The 14,347-nt window shown below is 42.9% G+C and overlaps 1 protein-coding gene across 1 annotated transcript in view; it reads right to left on the minus strand.

Annotated features, from left to right (window-relative positions):
• Window positions 1–166: 166 nt before the first annotated feature.
• LOC119699395 (solute carrier family 22 member 3-like) overlaps window positions 167–14,347 on the minus strand; it is a 28,858-nt gene continuing 14,677 nt past the window's right edge. The window contains exons 6-11 of the mRNA XM_038132798.1: window positions 10,027–10,124; window positions 9,675–9,889; window positions 7,137–7,245; window positions 6,784–6,896; window positions 5,488–5,587; window positions 167–4,742 (exon numbers count right to left, since the gene is read on the minus strand). Coding sequence (XP_037988726.1) covers window positions 4,685–4,742; window positions 5,488–5,587; window positions 6,784–6,896; window positions 7,137–7,245; window positions 9,675–9,889; window positions 10,027–10,124 — 693 coding nt within the window. The 3' untranslated portion in view covers window positions 167–4,684. The remainder of the gene's footprint in view (window positions 4,743–5,487; window positions 5,588–6,783; window positions 6,897–7,136; window positions 7,246–9,674; window positions 9,890–10,026; window positions 10,125–14,347) is intronic.

A 14,347-nucleotide genomic window follows, 5' to 3' on the forward strand; every position in this document is an offset into this window, starting at 1 on the left:
AGTCATTGCCAAGAAGCCCAGCTGACAGTCTGTTACCCTCTTTCTATATGTTTTATAGTTTGTTTGCTATGTCCGACAATAGACTTACCCACCTCTGAAATACGTGTTGAAAATTCCAACCTTAACTGGACACCTGCATTTTAATTTTTTTTTAGTTCTGCAATGACATTTTCTTTTAAGGTCATAATTTTCAAGATGTTCTGCTTCTAACGTATGAAGAAATGAGAATTCTTTTTCTCATTTCTTTTTATTTTCTCAAAACTTTTTATTTTCTATGAGTCATCTGAACCTATTACCAATTTGATGCTACAAACCAAAGAAGAATCTCACAGTACATATCTTATATGCCTATGCAGTTTTATTTGATATATCTGATAGCATTAAATACATAGGATGGGGGGAAAAAAAAGGAAGGAAACACATTTGGTTTGTGTTTTCATATTTTTTATCATCATGGAAATACATGTGTCACAAATATATAAATGTTGCATCAAAGATATAAAACAGTGAATTAAAAAACAGCCTCACCCTGAAGTTAGTCCCTAGTAAAGAAAAGAAAAGAAAATAGCTATCAATAGGTACCACAAATAGTGACAATGCATCTACATATTATGAAGTTGTGTACCCATAGTACCCATTTATTTCTTTGTGTAACATTATCTGACTAAATGTACATGTGTTAGATGTACATTTTTCTCCTCTAAAAGAAGATGATGTACACGTGGTTATAGGGAGTGTAGGCTTAAACCTTTTGAAACGCTTTCCAGGGAAAGCTTGACTCATGCTTGCCAAAGTGAAACAATTGCTGACTCCTGCTCACATCCTGCTTCTCTGGCACATAAAGCAGGGAGCTCCCCACAGGCACCTGGAGACCCCCAGCTCTGCATGGGGTCCTTCTGGCATCCCCGGGGTGTGCTGAGGCTATCCAAGTAACACAGCTACTTCCTGGGGTGGGATTTGTCCTGTCTATTTTCCACACTCCCAGAAAAGCCAAGCTGCACGTCATTTTAAAATTGCCTTCATTTTTATTGTAAACTTGCTCATGCAGAAGGGATGAGTTGCATTCTCAGAGTTTTGGTTTGGTTTGCTTTTTCCTCCCAGTGCCTTAAAGGGAGATGAGAACTATTAAGCATAGTTAGGTGGCAGGGTGATTTCTTTCTTACATCTGGAGTCTGATTCTGGGAGATGAAATCATCTCAGGGCGTTGCCTTCCTGAGCAGGAGCACCTCTGATAAAGCACACACCACCCACCTGTCTGGTCAGAGGGATCCACTGATCACAAATATCCTCCTGCATATTTTCCATATATACCAACTTTGGTCATTAAGCCAGCCAAGAGATTTGTACAATTCTTCCCCGACAAAAGAAATTCCGTGTTGCAGCTTGGGCTTTGATTTGTTAAGCTCTTCAGATGGGAACTTTTGAAGGCATGGCTAATACCTGGCTTGTAGACAGAGAAACCATTAGCCCTGTTCTCCTTGCCAAACTGGCTAGAAATGCCTGGATATGCCGGAGTGGCCACGAAAGTCCCACCTCATAACGCTTCAAACAGTTGGGATCCTTGCCTTCTGCAAGACTGTCAGGGACAATAAAAATTGCAATTTTTTGTGGTAACCCTTTGCACAGACTGGATAAAGTAACCCAGCACATGTGGTGGCAGTGGCACATTTGACCCAAAATAGCACTTCCATCTGTTTGTTGGTCCAAGAAAACTCTTTGCCAACAAGAAAAACACAGTTGGGTTTCTGAGGTCACAGTGTTTGTGTGCCTGTGGTGATGGTACAGTGACCCTTTGTCTCTTGTGTACCTCGCATCTCTCACTGTGCCTCTGGAGGATACATGTGCAGGACAATTAAAGCTGACGGAGTTCAGGCCCTCACTGAAGAGGTGCTGGGTCACAACAGCCATTTTGGTGTCAACACATGCATGTTAGGAGAACACTGCTGTGCCTCCTGAGAACCTTGTAGGACTTTCCTGTAAGTATTAAGCAGCTGGAGGCACATATGAATTTAGAATAACTTTTTTTAAACAAGCAGCCTGTCCTGTGGTCTGCATGCCCACGTGCATCCACCTCCATGCAGCTGGTTTTGCTTGGGGTTCTCCCTTGTTGAAGCTGTTCGTCTGGTACCAACACTTCATCTGTCATCTCTCGCCCACAAGAGTGTAACCCCACCATTACATACCCACGACACCTTCAGGAGGCAACACAAAGTCTCACAGAGATGGAAGGATTTTTCAACTTACAAAATCCCTGTTAGGGATAACAGCACAAAAGCAATGGCCAAATACAAACTCCACCGGAAGTTGCTTAGCACTACTAGATTAGAAGTCAAAACATATGCATAGGCTTTTTTCTGCTGTCCTTTACAAAACAAATTTTTAAGAAATAAATATATTCAAACTTCTGACACTGCCCCAAGCCATTTTACCTACTGAAGTTTATCACTTACATTATTTTTTGAGCAACACATGCAAAACAAAGCATAATCTGAAAGGAGGAAACAAGTCTTTTGCATCTCTCATTTCTCAACACGTTTTAGTTGTCCACAAACTGACAAGCTGTCAAATATTATTCACATTTATTTGAAAAGTCATAGCTTGAAAAGATATCTGCAATCTTTCTCAAGCTGTTAAAGTGTTTAAGACACCAATAAAAAAATCACAAGTAAGAAACACTAAGTGGAAGAGGGTGGTTCAGCTCACTGAGCATCACATGTGACCACTTCACCCTGGTTCTCCAAGGTGCCTTCAGTAGGGGCTGGCTGGGCTGAGTTTTGTGTCTGGGAGTCTGCCCTGAGACACAGCATCTGGCCAGTGCAAGCCCATAGCTTCCAGTTCAGGGCTGGTGTCTGCCAGCCAGCCTTGGGCTATCATCTTCAGCTATCTACAGAACATTGTATTGGTCTAGGAGAAGTTTTCTCCTTGTAGCAGTAGCTCCAGTTTTGTGTGGTGTCTTCTAGATTAGCTGTATATATTGTGAGATGTTAATTTAGTTTCATATCTCTAAGTCATTACTGACTTTTGCTAAGCATACCTTTGACCTCTACTGTGCCTCAGAGTAAGTTAGGACCAGCCTTGAAAGACAGGCCTTTATCACTAACTGCCTAAAGTGTGCAAACATTAGGCTGAGATTATTATTAAAGGCCCTGTTTTCCTCCAGAAGGGCTGGTGATAAAGGCGATTGCTGGAAAAAGGCAGGGAGAGTTGGGAATTGCTGAAAAGCACAGTTTATTCCTCACCACAGGAAATCCTCCTGGGCTCCTAGGATGGTGAGACTGGAGCAGTGGTCATTCATTTTCACTGACTGTAGTATAGAGCAACTGATTTGTGGTATGAACCTTCCAAACTCAGTCCTATATTTGCCTGTGCCAAACATGGGGGGTTTTTGTGAGTTTATAAGGTCCTTTAAAATATCTCACTGACTTTCTTTTATTTATTTTTTTGTTGGTAACAGGATACCTTTTGAATGCCACATCTTTTCAAGTCCTTCCCTGCTAGGAGTGTATGGTTCACCAGTCAGTGGCCAGGACACAATTCTTGACAAAGGTTATACAGGAGAAAGGAAAGGCAGTCTGTCCCTGGAATCTGCTTACAGAGCCAGAGAGTTATTCTGTCACATGTCAGCTTCAAAGGACCAATTAACACTTACTTCCCTTCATAACCAAAGCTCCTGGCTCATCCCTGTCCAAGACAGCTTGACATCCCTGTCAACAACCCAAAAAAATTATCCCCAAGACAGAAAGATGACAAATAGTGATAATGAACAGAATGCAGGAATTGCAGGTCATCTTGGCAGTGGTGAGGGTGAAAGAATTTTGTTTGTAGGGATGGGCAGAGAGCATAATTTGTGAAGGAAAAAAATCAGCATGCTCTTGAAAGAGGTGTTTGAAAAAGCATTCAACAGAGAAGAGCAGGCAGAAGCCCTTCCCTTGGAGAGATGAGGGGTGTCACATGAACCCCAGCTGTGTCTGGGAAAGGCACTAATGGGCAGCAGGACAATCTGTCCTGCAGAGCTAATGCCCTGTGCAGGGGTTGACACCTACATAAAGCCCTGGAAAGGTGAGGAGGACTGCTTCCACATTTCAGAAAGCCCTTCAACAAGGAGGGAAGAAGAGCTTTTGTTGAAAAGGGTTCCTGTGGATGACAATCAGACCAGAGAGAGGTTCTTCTGATGCACACTGCTGATTTCCATCCCTCTCAACCAGGGAAAGAGTCACCCTGATCAGTGCCCTCCTTCTTCAGCCATCATAACTTCTATTGGTCCAGATTCTTCAGGGGCAAAGGAGGACAGGTTAAAATAGTCATTTTCTCCTCCTCAAGGTCATCTAAACTACCATTTAAACCATTCCCACACAAATGTAAATGCTAACAAAACAATAAACAGAAGTCTTAAATAGATACAGAAATAAATACAAGGTCACCGAGCTGGACGTTCCATATTTTTAAAGCTGTTCTGTTCTCTGTGAAGAACCACAGTCCCTTCTTGCAAGCAGCGTACTCAGAAAAAAAAGTATTTACTCCATATTCATAGAAAAATACACTACTTGTATTAAATGTCCTTGTGCTTAGAAGGAAAACATGAAGTTTAATCCATATTCTGCAGCAAATTTTGAAGTCTTAGCAGGTGGAGAACAAATTCCCAGTATGGGAACAAAGTTCTTATCTCAGTGCTGTTCTTCAAAAGTCAAATATAAGAGTTGGTGTCCCGGTGTTTCCGTTTCTTGCCACATTTTCCAAAATGACTGTTGAAACAGAAGGGGAGGGAAGTATAAGTGTGAAAAACCAGGAAAATGTGTAGTTTAAGTTGTATTCCAAGCTGTAGTACTGAAACATTATTTTTTCCATGGAAAATTTCCTCTTTATTTTGTTTGTACATTGAATCAGGCAAAAGTTGTAAATGTACTATTCAAAGCCTCTCCTTGAAACTCATTTATAGCACTAGGACCTCAAATTATTTAGCCAAGGTGCAAATATTCCCCACATATCTGCAGAGCAGTCTGGCTTGCTGTATGCCAGGTGTGGGAAAGCTGTGCCTAAAACTCTTTGGCTATAAATCCATCTCATATGTGACTTTTAAATGACTTCACAAATTGTGGGATTGCATCCATTATAAGGGCCCTTTCTTCACAGGATGCTTTGACTGAGGTAATGGCTAGTTTTCTCGAGCAGAGAGTTTCAGGCTATGCTTTGCAGCACCTCTCTTGTGCACTGTTGTTGCTTTTTGCTTCCAGAGGTGCACAGGACAACTTTGTGTCTCTGTGAGAAAAATACAGGTTTTATCACCATACATTTTTTTTAATAGCCTTCCTTAGTGATATTGCAAAGTTCAGGTTTCTATTGAGAAAAATACCACCTGCTCATAGCATCAACCCAACTAGGGAATTTACTTTGACATTGGAAAATGTCAATACTTTATGACCATTGATAATGTTGGAGGAGAACACCCTCTGGAAACCTCACCCAAGTATAAGAAAATACATCTCATACCTTGGAAGCTGTTCCACATCCTCCACTGTCTCTGGTAATGAAATTCCCTTTGTCTCTGGTAAAAGCAATACTAGGAGGCCACAGACAGCTGCAAGAATACCTACAATGGACATTGAGGAAATACAAAAGCAAAAAGGACATTGTTAGTTTTTTTATTTTCAGCATTTATCCACTGAGAAAAGTTTGTTCAGATTGATTTCAAGTGAGATGTTTTAAGTGCATCAGCTATTTCTGATTACCCTATTCTAATCAAATACCTCTATGTTACATTAATTTAGCCTATTAGAAAATCACTTGTGGGCTAGGAGCTCATTTGCAGTCTGATCTCTGCAAAGGGAGATCTTAGAAGTCAAAAACCTGAGATAAGTGCACATGGGCAAATGTATAAAAACAACATGGGAACCAGGGTGGTATTTCTCATGTAGAACAAATCTGCCTTTTCTCAAAGGACTCTGTCATTATCAGTATCTGTGTTTCCTAAAACCACTGAGATTTTCCTGAATGCTCTCTTCTTTATCCATAGCCAAAGTAAATTATGTGGTTCAGAATAAAAACTCCTCCTTGGGGAACAGCATTCTGATACAATCTGAATTAGGAATGGATACTTTGGAATAATTTCCTGCATAGATATAATTCACATTATGTATTAAGTCAAAAATCGAAGGGCTGGAGCCAAAAATCAAGTGTTCCCTGAGTATTGCATAGTTCACTCTGATCCTCTCTGATTTTGTAGCTGTTTTCTTAAGACAGAGGGAATTCATATGTCCCTCAGAAGCAGCAGAATTTAATAATTAGATAATGTGAACACTGTCCTTCTGTCTATGTATTTTCTTGAAATAATGGTAATCCTTTAAAATGTGGTAATCTTTTAAAATATCTTTTGTCTTTCCAATTTTGTTTTCAGCTAAAGTTGTCAGTGGTGCAAATTTCCTCTCTTATTCTATCCTTTTCATTTTGATTTTTTCCAGTCACATCTACCTCCTAGAAGTCTGCTTTAGCCACAGACTCCCATGCAATTACAGAACCTGGCTGAAAGATTTCTCAGTCTTAAAGCACTTCACATAGTTTCTTTTCTGATCCTTCAGCACAGTTACCTAAGCAGACCTGAGCTCTTCCACACTGTGCAGAGAAATCCCATTTCACCCATTTGCCATTCAGCCTCTCGCTTTAGGCATAGGGGTGGAGAATCACTGCTCTGCAGGGGAGATAAGGCCACATACTACTTTTACCCCAAAAGAAAAGCTCTGTTAGGAGAAGGATATTTAAACCAAAAGTATATTGTAAATTAAATCTTACTGAAGATAACTAGAGGTAGCTCCAACCAAATGGCTGCTAATCGGAAAAGCAGGAATGGGGCTATGATCCCACCAAGATCACACAGACTTGAACACAGGGAAACACCAAAGTTTCTGCAAAAGACAAAAAAGTACCAGATATTACAGAGGTGCTACCAAACAGAATAGCCAGCAGTTTAAGGAGCAGAATATAGACTTAGCTCCAAAATTATCTCTTCAGTATATGCTACTAAGCAGTGGCTATTCAGAATGGGAAACTCTGGAGACAACCAAGTTTAACCAAAGGACAGTGAAACAGGAAATGGTGAAAAGCACAGGAAAAAGCTGAAGGATTCCTGGGAGCTTTTGACATACCTCAGTGTTGTAGGGTACAATTCACTGTTCACTAGATAGACAACTTCAAAAGCTATTGTGATGCTCAGTCTTCCCAGCGTGGCAACTGTTGTTTTGAGCCATGGTATGTCTGTTCATACAAAAAGAAACACTTCTGCATGAAATGTGCTCTGCCACACCAGCAGAGTATTTCTGAGAGCCCCAGGCCTGTCAGCAGAAATTATACCACAGGAACACTGCAAATCAGACTAAAAGGCCACTGCTGTAGGTATCAACCTCTACTGGCATTTATTGCTTTCAAACATCATGTGAGGCTGCTTTGGAGAATTAGAAATCACTAGAGCTGGTTGATTCAAGATGCTGGTGGGGCATAACAGCATGGGTGGGAGAATAACCATCATAAGCTTCCATGACCACAAATAAATTGTGCTCCAGAAAGAAGTATTTTTCTATAGAGAGATGTTATGTTGTAAGAAACACAGTTGAGTCACCTCCCAAAGCCTTCTGACCACAAGGAAAGTATCTCTAAAGCTGCATAGAATCATAGAGTTGCTTAGGTTGGAAAAGAGTTTTAGGGCCATTGAGTCCAACCATTAACCCAACCCTGCTACTCCACCACCAAACCATGTCCTTACGTGCCACATCTACGCATCTTTTAGAAATCTCCAGGAAGGCTGCAGTAAAGTCATTCTCCCTAGAGCAGCCCACCTACCCTTTGTGATTTTTCTAGCCACTGCACATTAGACCATCTCCTAAGCATGCTAGTCCTGGTCATCCTCCCCTCCCCTTCCATCATACCTGGCACAGGTTGTGCCTGGCACTGCCCCGTTGGCTCTGCCCAGCTCTCGCAGCTCCACTCAAGCTCTGGTGAGCAGCTACTGCCCTGAATACATCAGCAGGAAGCCCTTGTACATCAGCAGGGATGCAGTGGCCACTCACACACAGCAGGGCAGAGCTGCCCCTCTCATTGTGAGCAACCCCTCTCTGGAGATCTTGGTGCTCCCTGGAAGTCCATGACAAGGAATGTGACAAGCACTTCTGTCACGCTCTTGGGAGAGGACAGTCTCCTGCGTGGTCCAACCATGACTAGGCATGTGGGAGGCAAGTGAAACAACAAGCCTGAACTTGGCACAAAGGGGAGATCTGCCACTGGAGAGGGCTCTGGCAGTGATTGTGTTTTTTCAAACCTTCAGTGGAAGAACAAGAAAACATTTCAGTTTTCTCTGAACCAACAATGAGACACTTGGGTTTTTTTCCCTTCCAAAACAACCAAACAAACCACCATCAAACTTCATCCCATGTTGCAAGACACTGCTTTTGCACTGAGGAGTTTTGTTTTCAAAAATATATAAGAAAAACAAAGGCTGGAAAGAACAAAACAAATCCACATCATCTCCATGGCATCCTTTCAGTCCATCAGACTCCCAAGGTGATGGTGACGTCCATGTGGATCCTCCCTCTACCAGGGGGCTCAAACTGTGTAAGCAACACAGTGTGATGGGGCTCAGATCTGAGAGCTGCAGTTTTTTTCATCAGTATAAACAGACTTCTTTAAAGCAGGACTTGGACCTCAAGTGTCCAACTGTAAGTATCTTAATCCCAAGGCTGTCCTGTCCTACTGAGAGAAGGCTGTTGGCAGCCCCATGGTATACCTTGAGAAACTAAAACCTCTTAGGATGGCCAGGACTGTCCCCCACTTTGATAGGGACAGTTCTGGGGAGGAATAAGCCTTTCTGATGTCCATTGAGCTGATGGTCCCCAGCTACAGTAAGGCAAAGCATAATCCTATTGTTATATACAATTCAAAGCACCTCCAAATGCCTCCCTAGGGACAAAAACAAAACAAAAAAAAAAACGAAACCAACAAAACAACAAAAACCACAAAACCAACAAACAAACAAAAAAAAAAACCCACAAGAAAAAAAACTCAAAAAACCAACAACAAGAACAAAAAATACCCTCCAAAAAACCATGGTAGGGAAAACAATTTAAAGAAAGGAGAGAAGTGCTGGGAAGCCTTTGTGCAATATCAGACCTTTTCTCCGTCCTTGAAACCAGATAAGAATGGCTTAATCAAAAGCCATATCTTTCTCCCAGCCTCTTAGCATTGTCCAAACCCCTGAGAGAGTGAGGGTGAGGCAACAAGCTCTGTGACGCCAACCGCAGCCCCTATATTGTGTTGTGGTTTGCATTGTTTTATTCGTTAAGGAAAAGACTCACCAAAATCACTGATTTCTTAGATCACTAGGTGTGTTCCAGGTCAGGGAATGTATTTTCCCATTATGTTTGTATATTCTTCCCTTGCATTTTCCTTTACAGAGAGTGCAGGCCCTTTAAATACGTTTTCTCTGAGGCTACTCCCAGCTGTTGTTCATGACCCATCAAAGATATGGCTATTCCATGTGCCAGGGCCATGTGCAAACAAGGTGTGCTGTTCCATGACGGGTGCTGCCTGTATCACCAGATGCTTTTACTTTTATCTGCAGCTCTGTGTGGCTCACTATCCTTGCTCAGGGGCTGCCACTGACCCGAAGAGCCTGTCCCAGGGAAGGGAATTACCTTCTGGCAGGAAGGCAGTGATGAGGCACGCGATGCTCGCCACGATGTTGCCCATGGCGAAGGGCAGGCGCCGGCCAATGCGATCGATTGTCACTATAATTAGGAAAGCAGAGGGCAGCTCCACAGCTCCTGAGATGAAGAAGTCCAGGTAGAGGTTTCCTCCAATAATTCCCAGGCGCATGACAAGCCCTTGGTAGATAAGGGCACTTGTGAACCTAAACAGCAAAGGGAAAAGAAGTGTTGAGAGGCAAACAAATGGTTGCAGGCATCTGGAGAGACCCTAAAAGTCACAAGGGAATCTTTCCTCAAGACCCACCACCCAGGTAACAAGCTGGATGACATGGGCACTCACCAGGCGTACATCAGGATGAGTGTGTTCCTCCTCATCTGGGGAGTCCTCACCAGGTCCAAAAAGGAGGGGTTGCTGACCTCCTCGTTGCTAATAGTGATCTGAGGAGACAAGTGAGCAGCAGTCAGCTGTCAGGCAGGCACTGGGACAGAGCTTCTGTGTAAATACAGTGATCAGCAATATTCCAGTGCAGTGAGCAGCAATATTCCAGTCCAGCAAGCAAAGGTGCTGACAAGCCAGTTTACTGCTCATAGCACTCCAGAGGAGTGTGCAGGTGTTGGAATAGCTAATAACTGGATATGGCTGTGAGTTTTCCTTAATGAGATGATTATGCAAAAATCAATTTAAAAATCCCCAATCTTAGCTTGAGAACGGAAAATTTATTTCCTCCTTCTTGACCTGGATTTTCTTGGAAGCAGTCATTGTCACATCAGGGCCACCAGGCACAGAATTGCCTTCTGCCAGGGGCGGCAGGGAGGAGGAGACAGGGCAAAGCAATGGGCTGAGGGAAGCAGGGAGAGAGGGGCTGATCAGTAAGCAAAGGGCTTGGGAACATCACTGGCAGCAAGCTGGGCAGCAGGAAGAAAAGGGGAGTGAGAGAAAGAGCAGATCTGTGACAGTGCTTGGATGCTACAAAATATTCAACCAGTGAAATTCAGAGGGTCCTAAAATACACCCATGCTGTGCTGAACATGGCTTTTACCTTGAAAAAAATAACCTGCTAAGTGTGAATTAGTAATTCTCATACTGCCTACAAAGTATAATACATCTTCTCTCAGCTGCCTGCAATACAATCACAATGAGACACTCAATGAAACTACTGGTTAGAAGGTTTAACACTAACAGAAAAGAGCAGGATTTCACACAGTCCTGTTGAAGTTCATTGCTGTAGATAGTACAGAGCCAGAATACTAGCAGGGCCAAAAAGGGATTAGTTACATTGATCTAGGCAGGTTTTAACTCTGGCCAGCAGTTTTTAACCCAGCCAGGTGAAAACCCTTCGTTCATAATGGTCATTTGGCAAGTGAGGAAGACACAAGGCAGATAAGGCAGAGGCAGTTTTAGGCAGGCACCAAACATGATACTGCCCAAGAACTGGCAGCCACAGCTGGAATAGCTATCAGCTCTCAAAGCAGCTGTGGGGAATATGGGGTTAAACCTGCTGTGCCATTTTTAGAAGGACTTTAGGCAGCCTTGCTGCTTTAACTCCCCATTACTGACCCCTCCTGAGAGGAGGCCTAAGAGGAGGGGCAAAAAGAGGAGCAAACCCCTCTCTATTACCACAACACCTGCTGCTCACAGAGGTGCAGGAGCCCAGGCCAGAGGGGAGACAGGAGTGAAAAGACAAAGAAGCTCGAGGTAACATGCAGATCCATGATGAGAACACAGGTAAAGCCAAAGGCATTGCCTGAGGGCTTTAGGATGGGCCAGGGATGAGCCCAAAGCTTTCACCCTTTATTTGTCTTATTATATCATAAGGTAGCACAGCTGCTTTTCAGTGAGATTTGGCTGGATGTATTTACACATGACTTTTTCCTAACTGACTGACACAAAGCTTTGTAAGTAAGACAGAGAAACCCCACATTTGTTTGAACTTCCTTTCTACTCTCTCTCACTTTTCTTCTGTAACCAGAGCCAAAGGTTTTCTTCAAAGCACTGCCACTTGTGCTGCATGCCAGAGTCCTTAGTGAGGCAGGCTGAGGTTGCTGGGTTTCTCCACTGCTCTTGGACTCTCTCATAATATGGTTATAAAGCTGCCATGTCAGTTGTTTATAAGAATAGGCTGCCAGCCATCAGTTGTGACTTTGTGCAAATATGGTTTTAGATTTCCAGAGGACTAAAGATAAATTCGGCACAACTGCCACTTGTATTTTTATGTCTTAATAAAGTCAAAATAACCCCCAGCATGACTGAGCACTTTTTTATAGATGAAGAAAAAAAGCACTATGGAGAGTCAACACTTTGCAGGGGAAAAAAATCCTCTTTTTGTTCTTTGAAGTCAAGGAGAGCTTTGCTATTCACACCAGGAATAGCAGTCAGGAATTCAGTGACAGGGCCCATGTTACCAAAGATACACTATTTGAAAACCCTGGATGAACCCTTTATAACTTCCCTCACATTTTCATGTTCCAGCAAAATTACATTTCAGTTTTCCCACAATTATTTTTGTGTACATAGTTGTACACATGCTTAATTATTCATGGGCCGTGCAGGCTTATGCATACATGGATGTACATAACATTTCAATATGTAATTTAATGTATGCAAGAAATATATATGTCTAGATATGTTGTATAGGGTAGGAAAAAATCTGTAGATAAAGGGACAGGTTTTGATCCACAATTCTCTACTCAGATGGTTGCAGTTCACTCTGGTTTTGGACAGAGACCAAGAATTAGAAAATTAGTTTGAAAAAACTCTCCATGATAGGATAAATATGAGCAACTGGAAAAAAAGAGTTTATAATTTGTAATTAATTTAATAAGCTCTGGTTGTGGTTGACCTACACCAGTGTCATAACTCACAAAGCAAAAGCAACAAATGTTTATCCTTTTTCATATAAAGGTCATCTGTGGTTTCTGCATGCCAAGAAAAAAGCTGCAACATCCAGAGCCGTGTAAGAGACTTGGCTGATGAAATTGATACAGACATACTGGAAAATCTAAGCCCAAGTGCATTGAGGAATAATGCCTCTCACTTCTTCCTGTGCCTCCACACCTGCAGCACTTAGCCTGAAATTCTGGAGCTGCTTCATGAAAGAGAAGTCTGATATCAGTTAATGTGAGAAATATCTTTGATCCATTACCCATGCACTTCCTGGAGATGCTCTCTTTCCCCTAGGCACAGCAAAAGGATGACAGAGATTCTATATTAAAAAGGTCCTAGGAACAGATTCTGTACAAATCTGGATGTGTGGAGGTTAATCTGTTGCAGCTGTGAGTGGCTTAAGGTCATGAGCATGGATACTTTTGAAAAAAAAATAAATACAACTTAAAACAAAAAACAAGGAAAGACACATCTTTCTGACATGATGCTTTGAAAATGCTGATGTTTGGAGAGGAAGTGGGTGTGGGAATGCAGGCTGAACATGGAGAGGAAGCTGCAGAAGCACAAACTTCCTGCAATATGACTTGGGGCACCTTGGCACTGCATAATTTTGGCCTGAATGTGGGAATCACGCTGGTGTATATGCCCCAGCAAAAGACTATAGATTCATTGAACCGTAGAAAGGCTTGGGTTGGAAGGGGCACTAAAGCTCATCTACCTCCCTTGCCATGAGCAGGGACACTCTTAGGCCAGGTTGCTCAAAGCCTTGTCCAGCCTGGCCTTGAACACTATCCAGGATGGGGCATTTACAGCTTCTCTGGGAAATCTGTTCCAGTGCCTCATCACTCTCACAGTGCAGATTTTCTGCTTAATTTCTAATCTAAAACTGCCCTCCTTCAGTTTGAAGCCATTCCCCCTTGTTCCATTCCTTCATGTCCCTGACAAAAGTCCCTTTCCAGCACTCTTGTAACTCTCCCTTAGGTCTCCCTCGACACTTTACTTCTCTGGGCTGAACAACCCCAGCTCTCTCAGCCTTTCCTCACAGGAGAGGTGCTCCAGCCCTCTGACCATTTCACAGCCCTCCTCTGGACTCACTCCAACAGCTCTGGGTCCTTTCATAATCTCATGTGGTTTAACAAGGTACTGCACCTGGATCCAGGCAACCCCTGGTATCAGCACAGGCTGGGAATGAACAGACCAGGAGCAGCCCTTTTGAGAAGGACTTGGGGAGTTCTGGTGGGTGAGAGGCTGGACATGACCCAGCAATGTGCGCTTGGATCCCAGAGAGCCAATTGTATCCTGGGCTGCATCCAAAGCAGCGTGGCCAGCAGGACCAGGGAGGGGATTCTGCGCCTCTGCTTTGCCCTTGTGAGGCCACACCTGGAGTGTTGCACCCAGCACAAGAATCACAGAATGTTTTGGGTTGAAACGGACTTTAATGATCACTCCCAATTACCCACATCTGTTCTCACTGAACCATAAGTCCAATGCTGCAGTAATCATGGTCTGAGAGCCAGACACTTGCTACCAACACAGGACAAGCCCAATGCTGCAATGTCACAGCAGCATTATTTGCATTAAATGCATCAGTCCTTTCAAGTTCTGTCATGACCACTGGCCAAAGGACTGTGGCTCTAACATTTATCATCCTACTTTTTGAACAGTGATCTCAGACAGAGCTTCCTCAGTTGTGAACTTTGCAGTGTATTTTCTCCCTGTTGGGATGGAAGCAAATTTATACTTGAAATCTAATTTCCTTTTCTCTTAGAGTTGTAAA

The sequence above is a fragment of the Motacilla alba genome, chromosome 3, assembly GCF_015832195.1.
Source record: "Motacilla alba alba isolate MOTALB_02 chromosome 3, Motacilla_alba_V1.0_pri, whole genome shotgun sequence".
Classification (NCBI taxonomy): domain Eukaryota; kingdom Metazoa; phylum Chordata; class Aves; order Passeriformes; family Motacillidae; genus Motacilla; species Motacilla alba.